This window comes from Amaranthus tricolor, chromosome 3, assembly GCF_026212465.1.
Source record: "Amaranthus tricolor cultivar Red isolate AtriRed21 chromosome 3, ASM2621246v1, whole genome shotgun sequence".
NCBI lineage: Eukaryota > Viridiplantae > Streptophyta > Magnoliopsida > Caryophyllales > Amaranthaceae > Amaranthus > Amaranthus tricolor.
The window spans coordinates 5,796,869-5,815,455 of NC_080049.1; the positions used below are offsets into that span (position 1 = coordinate 5,796,869).

General features: G+C 32.9%; 2 protein-coding genes and 1 long non-coding RNA gene across 3 annotated transcripts; 2 read left to right on the forward strand and 1 right to left on the reverse strand.

Moving 5' to 3' along the window:
- Positions 1 to 472: 472 nt before the first annotated feature.
- Positions 473 to 6,950, forward strand: LOC130807254 (uncharacterized). The gene is made up of 2 exons (XM_057672411.1): positions 473 to 1,156; positions 5,620 to 6,950. The coding sequence occupies exon 2, from the start codon at positions 5,880 to 5,882 to the stop codon at positions 6,297 to 6,299; it is 420 nt and encodes a 139-aa protein (XP_057528394.1). The 5' UTR covers positions 473 to 1,156; positions 5,620 to 5,879; the 3' UTR covers positions 6,300 to 6,950.
- Positions 6,951 to 9,861: 2,911 nt separating this feature from the next.
- On the forward strand, positions 9,862 to 12,830 carry LOC130807256 (uncharacterized). The gene is made up of 2 exons (XM_057672413.1): positions 9,862 to 11,149; positions 12,059 to 12,830. The coding sequence occupies exons 1-2, from the start codon at positions 10,393 to 10,395 to the stop codon at positions 12,688 to 12,690; spliced, it is 1,389 nt and encodes a 462-aa protein (XP_057528396.1). The 5' UTR covers positions 9,862 to 10,392; the 3' UTR covers positions 12,691 to 12,830.
- A 3-nt stretch (positions 12,831 to 12,833) lies between these two features.
- On the reverse strand, positions 12,834 to 16,888 carry LOC130807257 (uncharacterized). The gene is made up of 3 exons (XR_009040546.1): positions 16,563 to 16,888; positions 16,347 to 16,445; positions 12,834 to 16,245 (listed from the first exon to the last, which is right to left on the reverse strand). It is a non-coding gene; the product is annotated as an uncharacterized LOC130807257 (long non-coding RNA).
- Positions 16,889 to 18,587: the final 1,699 nt, after the last annotated feature.

Here is an 18,587-nt window from a genome sequence, read left to right on the forward strand (position 1 = left end):
CCAATCAGATTTAAGTGCACGGATCGTATTATTTGGCGTTAGATTAAATTAACATCGACGGTTGACAAGGTTTCTTTTAGATTGCTGATCCATTTAGTTGCACACGAACAACCAAGGTTGCCGTTATGCCTATAAGGTTTGAACTTTTTGTTTAGCGAGGGAATTTTAAGTTTGAGTTTTTTACTTGAATAATGTACGATGTTTATAAAATTTCCAAAATAATGTTACATGATTTTTTATTTCCAAATTATAATTTATTTTAACAAGTTGTTTTTTCATTGTTAAAATAGATTAAAACCAACTTAATATCTTCACAATTTTCTAATTGGACTGTTTTACTTTCACATTTCAGTATCATTTTTTCATAGCATCTATTATGTACAATTTTTTTTTCAAACTAAAATGACAAAATTATAATAAAATATATTTTTGATTAAGTGAAAATAACATTACAAAGTCCATCTAAGGCTCCAAAATAAATGACAAAAGTATGTTACCCAAGATTCATATATTTGGCATTGTATCCTTAATTGGGTGGTGAATCCATAGCACCGGAGGGTCATGTGTAGGGATGGGCAAGGGTCTAAGACCCAATCCAAACCCTATTGGATCCTATCCTTTTTTAAGGGTAAGGGTTTATTTTTTTTGGACCCTAAGGGTTCGGGTCTAAAATATATTATAAGATTCAGAGTCCGAGTCTACTCGGATCCGACCCTTAGACCCTTTTTATTTTTTATATTTTTAAATTTTTTTGGGTTGGAGAGTATAATTTGTAATAACCTTATTCTGAAAACAGCACTCCTTTCCCTTCTCCAAAACCCGCCGCACAACCCACCACTACACATACCCAACCCAGTCGCAGAACCCCAATTAGCTTCTAAAGCCCGCGCCACCACTAAACCCGACACCACAGTGAAAAGTATCAAACCCTAATATCCTAAAATCCAAATCCACCAAATTTCTCCCTAAGTTTTAATGAATTGATTTGGGGGTTGCTTTTCTTTGGATTGTTTGGATTCTATTTTATGGTATTGGTCTGAAATTTGTACGGATTTCAATGGAGGAAATCGCAAGGTCAGAATCGTTTTTTGATTGGGGAATTTTGAACCCATCTTTTATGGGTTGATTATGTACTAGTGCCTAAAGCTACATCAAGGTAATAAATTTATTCGAATTTTGTTTCCCATGACTTATTTCTTGTTTATTCGAATTTAGAAATTGGATGATATGGGAGTTAGATTTGTATTTGGACAAGGATTAATTGTGTATTTTGGATTTTAGTATTTTCGTAACTTAAATTTAAGTGTTTAATGTTGTTTGTAGTGTTAGAGTAATTTCTGTCATTGAAGTAAAAATATGTTTCTCAAATTTGTTTTTAAGTTTGATTTTGAAATCATTATTGATTTAGAAGGTTTGAAGTAATTCTCTATGGCTTTTAGAAACCTAAGAGTCTAATAAAGGGTTTAAATTAGGATTCATATTAGGGTATTTTTTTAGACCCTTTATTCTCACTCAAGAAAATAAACTTTTTAGGGTATGGTTTTAGACCTAAAGGGTCCGAGTTCAGACTCTTAGGGTCTGGGTCTGGGTCTAAATTTTTAGACCTTTAATATTAGGGTTCGGGTCTTGACCCTACACTAAAATTAGGGTGCGAATCCGGATAGGGTCCAGACCCGACCCATACCCTTAAATACCCTTTTTCGTCCATGTCAACTGCAACACATACATGAAAGTGTAGTAAAAAACATTACCAATAATGGAAAGGCAATTACATTTAAATAAATAAAAATATAAATATCTACAAATAAATTGAAAAAATATAAATATCTACAAATAAATTGAAATTTTCAACGAAGCTTAACATAAACAATCACCTTGGCGTTCCATCATTTCGATTAGGACAAGTTTTCTTATTATGTCCTTTCTCTCGACAAATTCCACATGCTCTCTTGGGGCGTGAAGCCTCATCCAACTCATTTGGAAATCTTGTCATACGAGGACGCCCCTACCCTCTTCTCTTCTTATTGTCATCGGCGATAAGTTTTGGACCTAAGTAAGATGACAATTATGCAATATCTTTGATGGGCTTGAAGCTCTTAATATAAGTTTGCCTATACTTAAAAGTCGTAAATGATGAATCCTCAAAATTGGCAAATGGCATGCTTCGAAAGCCACAAACTGCAAGTATGTGAGAACATGGCAACTTATAAGTCTTGTATTTTTCACATGTACAAGTTTTCCTTACAAGATTAACACTATGGACATTCCCCCCCTTTCCCAGAGGACGATTACCACGACCTGTTTTAACCTCAAACAAGCCTTGTTCGTGATCAAATGGAATACAAATTTCAACATGTTTTTCTCAATCGTAATAGTTGAGTTTGGTGTGTAATCAAATCCTGCCTCAAGCCTCTCTTTTCACATACTTCGTCTTGCCACAAAGTAAGAATTAACACGATAAAAAGTCATCTGAACCAAGGCAGTAATAGGTAGTGAATGAGCTCCGTTTAGAACCCCATTAAACATTTCAGACATATTGGGTGTCCGGATTCCAAACCTAAAATGTCATGGAAAATGGACTACTTATGCAACGCAATGTCTTTAAGATATATAAGGAACATAAATCAGTTGTACCGATTCTCTAGAGCCCTTTTTATCCAACTTTGTTGATCCGATTTTGGGAACTAAACCAGTTGATTTAATTTTTGATCTTAGTTTATTTGATTTGAGTTTAAGTGGAAATTTTCATAGAAGGAAACCCATGAGAGTTGTTCGGGTAAGGAACATAAAGACTTTGGAGGTTTGTGTTTGTTTGTGGATATGAACCGTTGATATGAATTTGGCTAAGTTACTATATCTTAATTTTAAGAGAGCTATGTATTTGGTTGTAAATTGTATTAGGTTGCATATATATATATATATATATATATATATATATATATATATATATTTAAATGATGTTTAATTTGGATGATGATTGGTGATGATTGGGGAAATATTGAATGATTATTAGTGTAATAATTATTATGTATATAGTTATTAATATTTAGTGATGAATTAGTATAAAATGAAAAAAAAAAACAAAACATATGGACTATATGCTGCGGTTTTGAACCGCAACATATAATATTGTGTCATCTGCTGCTATCACAAGTGCTGCGGGTCAAAACCGCAGCATATAACGGGGATAAAACCGCAGCCAATAAACTTTTTTCCACTAGTGTAAGGTGGATGTTTGTATTCGATCGAAGGATTCCAGATTTATTTATTTTGAGGTCAAGCATGGTACATGTGAATATTGTCGTGGTACGGGTATTTACGGTTGGTCTGAGAATGGTCAGAAGGAGAAGACTTGGGATACGTTGAAGTCCCTTGGGGTAAACACACTTTCAAAAATCTTCATAAACGTCACCGATGGCTGCAAAAAAAGTTGAAGAGGTTGCATTGGATGGTGCAAATTGTTAGTATTATTGAGGAGGAGCGCAGAGTTGAAGAGGAACTTCGTGACATCAGGAAGAAAATTGAGACGAAAGCTTGGCAAAGATGTCGTCCTTTTTTGCTTTGGGATGGTGATAAAAACACTTCTTATTTCCATTATCAGGCGTCTCATCCAAGAAAGCGTAATAGGATTGAGTTTCTTAGAGATGCTGCGGGTGTGGATCATTTTGAGCAAGAGAAACTTTTGCGTATTGTGAGAGATTACTATAAGGACCTATTTTCTTCTTCTAGACCTCCGATATCGGTAAATCAAATTGATCATGTTGAGGTTTAGGTTAATGATTGCATGCGAGATCTTCTCCTTAAACCTTTTACTAAAGAGGATGTTTTGGTTGCTTTGGATGTTATGCATCCAAGCAAATCGCCTGGTCCTGATGGTTTTCCGATTATGTTTTTATAATAAATTTTGGGGCTTGATTGGTGATGGGGTTAGCTCTATGGTGCTTAGGTTTCTCAATCATTGGGGTATGCCTGACAATCTCAATGACGCTAATGTGGTTTTGATTCCGAAAGTCAAAAAGCCCAAGGAGATGAAGGACCCTCGGCCCATTAGTCATTGCAATGTATCCTATAAGATCATCTCAAAGGTTCTTTCTAATAGGCTTAAAGTCATTCTTCCTGATACTATTGATGATAACCAAAGTGCTTTTGTCCTTGGACATCTAATTTCGGATAATACTTTACTTGCCTTTGAGGTTTTTCATTTCATGAGGACAAACACAACTAGAAAGCGTGGTTATATGGCTTTAAAGCTAGACAAGAGTAAAGCCTACGATCGTATTGAATGGGATTATTTGAAAGGAATTATGATTAAGATGGGTTTTCTTTTGTGTTTGGTCTCGAAGATTAAGGAATGTGTGATGATTGTCTCCCATTCTTTTTTGGTTAATGGCATACCTACTGATTCTTTGACTCCTAATAGGGATCTTCGCCAAAGAGATCCTTTATCTCCTTATCTTTTTCTTTTGTGTGCTGAGGGTCTGGGAGCGATGATTAAACATGCTTATAGCTTGGGTTTTATTCGGGGTATTTCTATTGCAAGGGCTCCTATCACTCATTTGTTTTTCGCTGATGATAGTATTATCTTTTCCCAGACCTCTATAAAAGATGCGGAGATTGTGAGTAATATTCTTAGAGATTATGAAGTTTTGTCGGGGCAAAAGATTAATATTGATAAATGTGAGATTTCCTTTAGTCATAATTTAATGTCTCATTGTCGTCAGCAAATTAAAATGTTTTTGGAATCGTTGAGGTTATTTCCCACGATAAATATTTGGGCCTTCCTACGATTTTGATAAATCTAAACAAATCTCTTTTGCGGCTTTAAAGGACAGAGTTTGGAAAAAGCTTTCAAGTTGGAAAGAGAAGCTGGTATCTAGAGCGGGTAAAGAGATTCTTATCAAGGTTGTTGTGCAAGCTATCCCTACTTTTGCTATGAGCTGTTTTAAGCTTCCTATCAGTTTATGCAAGGATATTGAGTGTTTGATTCACCGTTTTTGGTGGGGTATTCCTAAGGAGAGAAAAGGTATTTGTTGGAAGTCTTGGGCTCATCTTTGTTGTCCAAAAGATTATGGTTGTTTGGGTTTTTGAGACCTCGATGTCTTTAATCAAGCCATGTTGGCTAAGCAGTTTTGGAGGCTCCATTGTCGTAGGGACTCTTTGTTAGCTCGCACTTTGAAGGCCCGCTGCTTTCGCATTGTGATATTTGGTCCGCTAAAGTTGGTTTTCGCCCTAGCTACGGTTGGCATAGTATTTGGAGATCTTGCAAAATTTTAGGCAACGGGGTTCGGTGGAAAGTTGGTAACGGTAAAAATATTCGTGTGTGGAAAGATGCTTGGATTGATGGAGCTGGGTCTGGCCGTGTTATTACCCCTCGCCAAGGTTCTGATGAGGAGATCACTCTTGATTATTTCATCGATTAGGAGTCGAAAGTGTGGCGGGAAGGCTTGGTTCGTGAGACATTTTTACCATTTGAAGCGGATAAGATCTTGAGGATTCCGATTAGCATTAGTGGCGTTAATGATGAACTTTGTTGGGTTCTTAATGCTGATGGTATTCTTAGAGTTAAGGATGTTTATTCCCATGCTTTGCTTTCTAACGATTTTGCTTCTTGTTCCATAGGTCCTGATCCAATTTGGAGTAAGATTTGGAAGCTTAAGGTTTCCCCCCAAACTCTGTGAGTTTGTTTGGCGCGTGTGTTGGGACATAATTCCCCATGGAGTCAATCTCAGCAAAAAAGGGATTCCTGATTTTGAGGCTTGCAAGCGTTGCGGGAAAAAGAGAGCTTATTTCATTTGATTCGTGATTGCTCTTGGGCCGTGAACTTTTGGAACCTGCCTGGAATTGAGGCCCCTTGCTCTTTATCTAATTCTTTTCGGGATATGCTGGATTGGTATTTAATTCATAAAGGGAGGAATGAAGCTGAAAAATTTGCTACTCTTTGCTGGCAAATTTGGAAGTCTAGGAACGAGGAGATTTTTGATCGAGTTGTTATGCCTCCTCTTCTCAATGTTCGAAGAGCTTTGGATTGGTTGCTTGATTACCAATGTGCTCTGATGTTTGATCGTGGTCCTTCTGGGAATGGGAGATTGTTAGCGGCTTGGTCGTGTCCACCAGCTGATGCCATTAAGATCAACTTTGATGGAGCTGCTCACAAGGAAGAAGATAAATTCGGTCTGGGCTTCATTGCTAGGGACTCGATGGGTTCTTTTATTTTGGCCGGTTCGAAATCCGTTTGGCATTGTGGGTCTGTTGAAGAAGCTAAAGGCCCGTGCCATGTTTTGGACTTTTTCTGTTGCTAAAGAGCAGGGATGGCGACATGTTCTCTTTGAAGGTGATTGCAAGGTAATTATCGACTCCATGAATGGCAAGAGCTCTCAATGCTGTGTTGTTCAATCTTTGCTGGACAATACTGCCTCTCTTAGTTTTCATTTTGAGTCTATTTCCTTTGTAGTTTGTTATCGAGAGTGTAATGGTGCCGCTCATAAGTTAGTCCGGTGGGCTGCCTCCGGTGTTAGTGATGAGGTCTGGGTGGATGTTGGCCCGACCTGGCTAAGGGACGCTTTGTACTCTGATCTAAATCATTCTTAGTCTAGCTTTCGCTTTCTTTCAAAAAAAAATAGTATTATTAATACAACTCGTCTTGTATGAGACCGTCTCACCATGAGATAAGCCCATATCATAGCCCATTCTTTAAATGATTATTTTAAAATCATAAGTGATCGTTTTAAGGTTATAAGTAATCACTCTAAGACTATGAAAAGTGTTTATTTTAAAATTATAAGTGATCACTTTAAAACAAATTGTATATTGGACTAGTCCAATAGAGATGGTCTCACCATGAGACTGTCTCATTTAAGAATTAGTGTTATTAATTTAAATTTCCTATTATAATAATCATTTTATTAAAATAGACATTAAAATTTGATTGAAACTTATTTCTTCTTATGGTACCTTAGCACTTTATTTTCATTATATTATGATTATTTTTATATTATTTAAATTACTCATCTACTTTTTTTTACAAACTTACCTACTTTTGAAGATAAGTTTTATTAATATTAATTTATATTATAATGCTTAAATAATCAGTGGGTCTTGCGAGCGACCGTCTCATATTGAAACTAGTGGCCTAATCGACTCAATTATAGTTTTTTTCAATACGCGATCAATGATTGATCTATTTAAGGTCATAATTGATATTTTTAAAGTTAAATTAATTTTTTATTAGTTATAACTGATCATTTTATATATAATTGATCACTTTAAGATCTAAGTTGATTACTTTAACGTCGAAGTTGAAGAATTTAAAAATATTAATCTATTTAAAGTTATAAACTTGGAAGTAGAAATTGATCACTTTAATGTCAAATTTGATCAATTTAGATCAAAATTGAAATTTTTTATTGTTTTCTTTTAAATAATATAACTGATCATTTAATTGATCAATTTAAGGTTTGAATTGATCATTTTAACGTCGAAATTGAATACTTCAAAAAAATTGATTTAATTAAGGTTATAATTTTGCAACTAGAAATTGATCACTTTAATGTCAAAATTGATCACTTTTAGGTTAAAGTTAATTTTTTAATTTTTATGATCTATTTAAGGTTTACTATAAATTGAAATTGATCACTTTTAGGTTAAAGTTAATTTTGTTTTTTAATTTTTTACTTTTGGGCCAGCCTATATGAACGGTTCTCGATATGAGACTATCACTCACAAGTCTTTGTGTTAAATATAAAGAAGGGAATTCCAGTGGCAACCTTAAGGTATTGGGTTTTCCACGTGGTAACCAAAGCTTTTTAAAAATCCACACGATAACCTAAAGTTTACCAAATTCTTTCTTCGTGAGCTTTTTACTTTTAAAACATTTGAAAACGTTATTTACTAAGCTTAAACCTTGTTGTATGTCTATGTATTCGTTTAACAAATCAAATTGCATCAGTTTCATAAATTTCCTCCAAAACATCTAACTCGAACTCTCTCATCTTTTCTCCAAATCACATTTTTCCCCAAAATTCAAACCCTAGTTTTTTCGATTCTTCTACTATCAAATTAGGATTTCATTGTGCTTAAAATGAATTTTTTTTTGATATACTTTTTCAAATTTGCTTTGTAATTAACATTTTCAAACATTTTATGTGTAAAAAGGTAACGGAGAAAGAATTTGATAAACCTCAAAGTTACTGCATAGACTTTTAAAAAGCTTTAATTATCACTTAAAAAGCACAATACCTCATTATTACCATGTAAGATCTCCTTAAAAAGAACTTTAGTTCAATAAGGTAGGAAGCAAAGTTCCAATCTCCAAGGTGCACAGTGCAATAACTACTCAGAAGTGAAAAGCAAAATCTTAGACCTAAATTGACTCGAAAAGCACACCAAACCCAACCCCATCCATAGCCAACCCAACCCACTACCAACTCAAAATAGATAGATCCAAAGTTCTAATCCAAATCAATTCGACTAAAAAAACCCCAATCGTACAACTATCAAACAATGAAATCCATTAATGCGACACAAAGTTTTGTATGAAATGGTCTCATTGACTCATAAAGAGACGCATATCATACATGAGTTAAAAAGCTAAACTAAAACAAATTATTAGTATTGGAGCTTTTTGTTTTGAGCTTATCTTATTAAGAGACAATATTAAACAAAAGTAGTTCCTAATAAATTTACTTAAGTTAAATTATTGGTATATCATAATCCTGTCATTGCTCTACAATTACTTTCTCTTTGAAATTGTTAAAATACAATAAAACAATTTAATAAAAAAAATGTAAAATTTTAAATGACATTCTTATAGAAGTTCGACACATGGAACACAATTATTGGATGATTTGAGATTACATGGCACGTATATTAAAATAAATATATCAAACAAATGTATTAATATATCTATCAAAATTAACATCAACATATTCCTTAATATATGTGTAATATATCACAATAAGATATGCTCTTTTAAATTTTCTTAAACCATAACAATTTTGAATTTAAAATTTACATGACATCTCCTATTAAAGTTTCTTAAAATATATATATATTTGCTTAATTTTTTATGTAAAAGTATTTGCATATTAATAAAGTTTATTTATCAAAATTTAAACTAAAATGTTTCTATAAGAAAGAAAAGAATACATGATAAATAAATATTATTTCAGCAAGTTTCTTAAGAGATTGTCTGTTTGAGAGACGTCTCTCAGGCCCAGCCTATTAAAGCTTAATGCCTACTTACTGTAACTTTAAAAATTACTTACATAATCTTTAATGTCTGTATACTGTATCCTTAATGCATACTTACATTATTTTTAAATGCATGCTTACAGAATCCTTAATGTCTATTTATCAAATCATAAATGTCTACTTATAATGTTCTTAATGTCCATCAAATAACTTACTTCATATTTTCTTTTATGGACCGGCCAATTAAAAATTGTTTCTCACAAAATTTGCAATATTAGTTTAACTGTGACAAATTTTGTTATAATAACATTCGCCTACAAAATATAAGAATTTAAATTAATACTTATATTAACAACCTTAATTTCTTTCATTAAAACGCAATAAATTCTAAAATGATATATTTATTTTTATATGAAATATAATACTCCTACTCAATATTATACCAATACCATATAATTACAACTTTTTTATTAAAATTATTTATAAATGTACATACATGGGTTTCCATTCAACTTTAGTTATAGAAGTATTAGCCTTGATATTATCTATATTTAATTTTACATTTTAAATTTTTAAAAATTTTAAGGCTCCCCACACAACACCTGTTGTCAGGAAGCCTCATTGATTTTTACTACCATAAATTTAATACCCCTAAACAGACTCCATCACCACTTGCAAAATTTCTGCATTTATTTCCTACCATTTCTTAAATTTTCACTGAAAATTGGACTCACTTAATTGTTTCTTTCTTTAAGCACAAATTTTTTGTCTTACTATCTATCCTTCTCTTAAACTTAATTCTATCCCTTCCCTCCAAAAGAAAGCGATAGATAGTGAGATTAGATAGAACCCATTTTCAAAATTTGCAAGGTGCTTGTAGAAATTCTGGTCAGTTAGCTGTCTATTTTGGTGGGTTAATTGTTGGTTATGGAACCAAAAAAATATCTTTTTTAGAGATTTTGTTCAATTTTTAAGTCATCCCAGAAGTATACACTTTTTAATGCAACATTTATTGCAAATTTCCCATTTTTAGCTCCCACATTGTTGAAAGGGAAAATGGGGTATTGCCTATTCGTAATTTTTATTGTTGAAAATGATAGATTGGTATAAGGAAATTTAAAGGTTTTAATTTGATTAAATTTGGGGAAGAAATTTGGATAAAGGAGCAAGCTTTTTGAGAAAAAAAAATTAGGGTTTAAAGATATGGAAGAAAGTGGGAAAAATGTTAATGGTAAGGGAAGAAACAAACAGGGAAAAGAGAACACCAAACCAAATGTGTGGTTCTCATTGAAGAAATCTTTGCACTGTAAATCAGAGCCGTCAGATGTACATGAACCAAAATCATCAAAGGGTAGTAAAAATCATCATCATAATCATCATATGATGAACTCAATATTAACAAGAAGGGTTGGAAGATCAGGTTGTTCAAGGTCAATAGCAAATCTTAAGGATGTAATTCATGGAAGTAAAAGACATATTGAAAAACCCCCAAGTTGTAGTCCAAGATCTATAGGTAGTAGTGAGTTTCTAAACCCAATTACCCATGAAGTAATTTTGAGTAATTCAAGGTGTGAGCTTAAGATTACTGGGTATGGACCTTTTGGGAATTACCCAGATGGGTTAAGCTCAGAAAAAGAGAAGGATGAGTCAACATTTGTGGGTACTTTAAGACCAGGTACCCCAGGACCTGGAGGGCACCCTACAATGCATTACTTTAACAAAAGTTCATCAGTTGCAAAGTCTTCTAGAAAGTCCTTTAGTTTGGAGAGGGAAAGAGAAGGTTCTTCTGTGTTTGGGAATGGGGGAAGTGGAATTGGTAGTAGTGGGATAAGTAATTCAAGGAAAAGGTTCTCCCTTGAGATTGAGTCTAATGGGTCTTCTCAATTGACTTGTCATAAGTGTAAAGAGCAATTTAACAAATGGGACGCCCTTGAAGCTCACCATCTCTCAAATCATGCTGGTAATTTGTTTTCTCTTTGGCTTTATTTTGTTAAATTTGTTAATTATTGTTTTTAAGAAATCTAGATGATCTTGCCTTAATTGCTTTTTTCAAAAGTTATTTGCTTTATAGAAGTAATTCTATTAAAGTGTTGATGTTCGATTTTCAACTTTTTGGGCCCTTTTCCTTATTTTAGTTTCAAGACATTCTTGGAACCATTTTGGTTGAATGTTGATAACAAAGCCTTGTTAGTTTTGTTTCATTAGTTTTTGACTTTCAACTGTTTCACTTTTGTGTAACTTGGACTCGGGAACTCATATCCAATACTTCCACCTATACAAGTGTCTTGACTCGACTAAATTATAGAAAATGCAATGTTATTGGTTCAAAATAAAGGGTTAGATGTCCTACCCATGTCCATATGTCGAATATACTTGAAGTCAAATGAAGACTCATGTACTCGAGGTGGTAACAAAGGTCTCATCTAGAGATGTTCATTCGGGTCATCAGTTTGATTTTGGGTCAAGTGTTTCAAGTCGTTATAAAATCTATTTTCAAATCTATTTTGGTTTTACAAAATTGTAAATCTATTTTCAAATCGGCTCAATTCGGGTTCAATTTCAAGGTCGGATGAATATCGGTCATCAGGTCTGTTTTGAACGGCTCTAGTCTCACCCAATTTATTAGGATAGTTTTTTTTTTTGAGTAATTCTATAAATGTTACCAATTTGATAGTACTAATTTGAGTACAGAACTGTCATTTATACAAGGCTAATGAATTTTCTACCCTGTTCCATTAAAGAGTTTTCTTTGCAGAGATTCTAAATTTAGTGTCAACATGGGTACTTTAGGTCATATGTCCTAGCTAGATTTTAATGCAATTTCTATTAAAGACTATTTATGAGTACTCTTCATGTTAATTTACTACAGTGACTGAGCTTTTGGAAGGTGATTCTTCAAGAAAAATAGTTGAAATCATATGCAGAACAAGCTGGTTAAAGTCAGAGAATCACTGTGGTAGAATAGAGAGGGTGTTGAAAGTCCATAACACACAGAAAACAATAGCTCGGTTTGAAGAATACCGAGAAATGGTTAAGATCAAAGCTAGTAAGCTCACTAAGAAGCATCCGCGATGCCTTGCAGATGGAAACGAGCTACTACGATTCTATGGGACGACTGTGGCCTGCTCGTTAGGCCTCGATGGTTCTTCGAGCCTTTGTATCTCGGAAAAATGTTGTGTTTGTCAAATCATAAGGCACGGTTTCTATACCAAGAAGGACATTACAAGTGGGGTTGGTGTCTTTACGACTTCTACTAGTGGACGGGCATTTGAAAGCATCGAATTCGGTGATGAAGAGCCATCGATTAAGAGGGCGTTGATTGTATGCCGAGTTATTGCAGGAAGAGTTCATAGGCCATTGGAAAATTTGCAAGAATTGGCGGGGCAAACAGGGTTTGATTCATTAGCAGGAAAAGTAGGTCTATATGCAAGCATTGAGGAGTTGTATTTGCTCAATCCTAGGGCTCTACTCCCTTGTTTTGTGGTAATATGCAAACCCTAAAAGTTGTTTTTTGGGTGCCAAAATGTCCTTTAAACTAAGGGTGTATAATCCCATGTATTGATAGCATTTTATGTATTGATAGCAATTTATGAACTTAAAAGGATGTCAAGGAATGATAAATTCTTACTCCCTTCGTCCCATTAGAATTTTAACATTTATTTTTAAAAGCTCTCATATAGATTTACAAAATGCTACAATTTCAATAGAACAGCTAAGTATATTTTTTCATTTTTGTAATATCACTCATGCACGAGCCTATTTATGATTCTTATCTTTATAACTTACAAATTACAATGTACTTCTACTTCATTTGGTGAAAACTATGGGAGCTTTTTTGGTTTTGGTTCTTCTCAATGCGACTTAATATTCAAATTTTAGCAATTTATTTATATTTTGAATTTTGAAACAATAATGATCGTACTAGTTGACTTTGTGATACATGTTTTTGTAATATGTTTTTAAAATAGGATAATTTACAAATTACACTCTTGCATTTTTTTGCGAATTACGATCATCTAATTATATATATTTACAGTATTTATGTCTTAATTTAAAATTTCAACCATTAAAATGATCATTATCACCTCACAAAACTAGAGGTAGGCCATGCAAGACTGTTTGGTAGGTATAGTAATAACCCTACACTGACTTTATTTTTGGTTTTAGTTAAAAATACAGTTACAGTTAATTTATTAATGTAGCTGAATCTTTTGAAAGATTTATAAGATCATTTAATGCAAAATTGGTAAAAATAGGAGATATAGCTTAGTGTTTAACAGAACAGGCAAGCAGAAGAGTTGTCGGGTGAAAATGTGGTACTATAATTATCGATATTTCTTAATTATGTTTTAACTTATAGATTAACAGTAAAATATAAGTTAAAAGTAAACTGTGAATAATGTTAAAAAAATAAATGCGACAAAATCAGTGAAACAAAGGGGAGTACTTAGACCTGGGAAAACGGTCGGTCGGTCGGGTTTTGGGTCGGATCAATTTCGGTCGGGTCATTTTCGGGTCGGGTCAGTTTTGGATCAGGTCAGTTTCAGGTCGGATCACTCTGGGTTTCGGGTAGGTTCGGATTGACCCAACGGGTTACCATAAAACATTAGAATATCCAATCAACTAATTCAACATAAAAAAAAAAATCATTAAAATGTCTAAAAAAAATCATTAGAGAAATTACATGTACGATTTTTAAAAAATAGTTGGTATGTCAGGTTCATTTACGTGCTAGAAAATATAGGGGAATTAATACTTATTTTGAAAGACTTGTGAGATACGCGCTTTATAAAAGTTATTTTGTTTATTATAATTGTAACGTTAGATAAAAATGACGTTAAAATTATCTTCACAATTTTCATGTTGGAAAGATATACAACTAACTAAGTACTTATTTCGTCTTATAAGATACGCGTTTTATAATTTAGGGTAGCGACATTCGTTTTTTGAAAAGCTCATTCAAACGTGCGAAACGTTCGTATAAATTATATTGATTTGCTTACTGAAATGTAGAAGAATTAAAAACTCATTTGACTGATTTAACAAGATACATGTATTCAATTAAGATGATTATAACGTCCTGTTTTTAAAGAAAAATAATTACGATGGCTAAAAAGACGTTAAATACGTGTTTTTTGAGATCTATTGATGAGTTTTAGGGTTCAAGTGGTATACTCAATATGTTGAGATACTTTGAAAACTAAAATTTTATTTGAAATGAATTTGAACATTGAAATTACTCTAAAAATTGATATTAAATCTGTCAAAACGGGTCGGTTTTCGGTCGGGTAATTATCGGGTCGGTCATGTATCGGATTAAGTCGCTTTCGGGTCGGTCGGGTTCGGGTTTTGTCGGGTCGGGTCCCGGGTTCATTTTCGGGTCGGATCAGATTTTCCCAGGTCTAGGAGTACTATATACTTTCTCCATTTCAATATACTTGCTATATTTGACTTTTTACGCAATTTACTGTGTTATTTTATTCATTTATATATTAAACTATACACATTTAAAAATTATAAAAAATTTATATTATGAAAGTAAACGATTAGACGATTCAAACAAGATCTCACTTGATTATATTTTTTCTTACACATTTAACCGTAATATATAAAATAAGCTTGAACAATAAATACGTGCTCCAAATATTTCAAAATTGAGAAAGTATAATATTTTAGTTTTCCGTTGCTCCGGTTGTCAATAGGGTACTTGGTGAGTATTTAATATTATTATGATAATCGTGCATCCTAGAAACCTAGATTTCATGTTAATTAATGCACATAAGTATCCTGGAAGCATATTATGTCGGAATTTGTTAGTATAATAATAAAATTATGGAAAAATTAACGTAAATGATATAATTTTTTATTAATTTTTTTATAATAATACTAATTATTGATTAACCATGAATAATACTAACTTAGTGGGTTATTTTCCTAGAATAATACCAACTTTAGTTTATTAACTATTTACCAATTTTTTTGTCTTATAATCGCTTATAGTTTGATTTTTAACATGTTAAGGATTTTCTAAGAAAAAACCCTTTAAGTTGTTATTATTCATAGTTAATTAAAAATTCATATTATTATAGAAAAATAAATAAAAAATTATACTATTCCTGATAATTTTTCCTAAAATTAAAATCCCGCGGTCCCCCTACAAGTCATAAACAGGACAAAGATTTTTTTAAAAAATTTACTTCAAGCCCTATGAATCAATTGTCATTTAATAGAGAATAAATAAAATAAAAGTGAGAAAAGTTGGGAAGATGGAAGGAAAAAAATAAACAATACGAGACGTTATTTCATATATTATTTCCCCAATGGTATTAAGCTCTTAGTTAGAGAGGGAAATTTAATATACCCAATTTTACTCTTGTTATATACTCATAAGTCATAAGCGATAAAAAGATAATTAAGATATTGTTTTCAAATGACCCTTGGTAGTAAAAATCATTTACAGCTTTACATAAATAAGAAATAAATATGATTTAATGAGTTACTTTAGTAAAAAGGAAGGACACTCCCAGTATCCCGCAAAAGGCAGGGTTCGAGTGGGGGGTATTTTTTTTCCTGAAAGATGCAGACAAGTCATACATGTTTCCCTCAACGAGGTAGTAAAGAGGATGCACGCAGTCAAGAAACCCCCTAGTTAATACCTGTACCAGTAGGGGTCGAACCTCAAACCTTCTGCTTAACATGCAGATGCTCTTTACATTAATTAGGGGTGTCAAACAGGTCGGGTTGGGTCGTTTTCAGGTTCGGGTCATATATAAATGGGTCAATAGACCCTTGACCTGAACCTGACCCATTTAATTAAATGGGTCAAAAATTGAAACCCTGAACCCATATATTTCAGGTCATTTGACCCATTTGACCCAAAAATTACAATATTACAAAATTACAATATAAAAACTAATTTATGGCTAACACTGTAAAACATTACAAGCTTCATCCATTAATGGAACACAGTATAACATACTTTCATCCATTAATGGAGTTGAAAATCGAACACAGTACAAGCTTAAATTGAAGATCAGGAAGATTGAACTGCAAAATCTAAAAAATCAGAAAAATCGAACACAATCCAAATCAGAAAAAATCGATCAAAAAAAAAATCAGAAAAATGGGAAACAAAGAAATAAATCAATAATTCTTACCTAGGTGCCGCCACAGAGAAGAGGAAGGAGAAGGCACACTCTGAAGTCGCACAGAGAAGCAGCAAGCAGGAGTAAAAATGAAGCAGGATTGAACACAATCTTGCAAAACATAAAGAAAAATGGAGTAAACGTAACACAAATTGAAAAATCGAAAAAATCAAAAAAATCGATAAAAATGAAACAGAAAAATGAAATAAAAAACAAGATGTAAATTACCAGTTTAGTAAAAATGAAACCCCAACAAATTCGAAAAAATCGAACCCTAAATAACACAAACACAAACCATATTATTATGAAGAATTAAAGAGAGAAGGGAGAAGAGCAGCCTCCACAGCAGAAAAGGGAGAAGCGCAGGCTGGGGTCGTGGCTGCAGCAGACGCGAGCAGAGGCAGCCTAGATGTTGGTCGTTGCTGTTTGGGGAAGGTGACGCAGCCCCTTGCTGCTGCTTGGGAGGGCGGCTGCTGGTCGGGGAAAATGGGAAGGAGGCGCACGGGAAGAGAGAGGAAGAAGGAGAGAAAGAAGAGGGAGAAGAGGAGGAAGGAGAAGACGGCTTGGTCTTTAAGCGTTTAGGGTTTCGTGGGTCTTTTATACCGTTTTTTTTTTAATTATTATTATTATTATTATTATTATTATGCTTATTTTATTTATTTTTAAATGGGTTAAATATGGGTCGACCTGACCTGATTGACCCATTTAATAAATGGGTTAAACAGGTTTTTTTCGGGTTCAAATATTCAACCTGAACCTAACCCATTATATAAACAGATCAGGTCGGGTTGACCCATTTAATTAATTGGGTCAAAAATCTAAACCCAAACCCGCTAATTTCGGGTCGGTTTCAGATCAGGTTAGCAGGTCGGGTCAACTTTTGCCAGCCCTAACATTAATAATAATAATAATAATAATAATAATAATAATAATAATCCAAAACTAAAAAGTTGTGAAAAAGAGGACAAATAAAATGTTACTTAAATTAGTTCAAAAGAAACCTAATTTGATTCACTAGTTTCCACTTTGAAATTTGCATATGTAGTTTTCTCATTTGTTAATACATAGCTACAATGTGGATGAATTTTCAAAAATGGACAAATAAAAGGAATTATTTGCAAATAAAAGACATTAAACATTAATTATATATTCTTAGTACTAATAGTAATATAGTATGGTACAAAGTCTAGTTGAGCAAGATTTTGAAAAACTCAGTTGGCAGTTAAATCATAAGACAAAAGGGCATGTGGTCCATTGAATACCCAGGCACGGCCAGCCTAGCATCAACTTATGAACTGATGGTAGAATAAGAAACAAAACTTAGCCATGGTTCACTTTAATTTGTCTTCACCATTTACTTTTTATAAAAAAAATTAATTTTATTATTTTATTTGTTGAGCTTATCTTTTAGTTATGACTAGGTGAAAATTAAAACTCAAAATCTTATATGAGAAAAATTTATTTCTTAAGCTCATCGTTTATCTTTGGATAACAATTTTAAAGAGAAATGATGAAAGAATGGAAAGGGGAAAGGGGAAAGGGAAATGAAGTAAAGAGAAATAGAAGAAAAGTAATTCTTATTTGTTTATAATAAAAGGGAAGGATAATTAAGGGAGATGAATGTTTTCCATCCAAGTCTTTTAAACTTTGGAGAGATTAACACCTTAAAAATTATTAATCTAATCTTCTAAATCTCTTTTCTTCCATTTTATTATCCAGACATAGGATCCTTTATCTGTCCAATCCCTCTCCTTATTACATTCCTTTTCTTTCCTTCAATCTAAACACACCTTAATGTTATTTAAATAAGGGTAATATTATTTTTAATCTCATGAAAGATCGTTTTTCGGTTAGATGACCTCAAATAAGAAATCTATATTCTCATAATATGTATGAGATGTGCTATTTAATCATCTATAAAACGTATTTTTCGGTGAGACCGTCTCATACAAGAATTTATTAAAATAATAATAAGGCTTTCTTCTCATGTGAAGTTTAATGATCGATTCCTTACTCATAAGTCACAATGTCATTATAAACATGGACAATATTTTAACCACAATTCATCATTTTTTATATATCTTAATTCTAGGGGCATTCTGTTTGAGTGCAATAATATTTCTTTGCCGATTAAACTTGGCATAACTACACGGCAACAACTAATACCACGCACTGTTATAAGATAAGGCCCATTTAGAAGAAGCATTTAATACCACTACCTAAGTTTGGTGATTCTTATTTCTGCATTGCTTT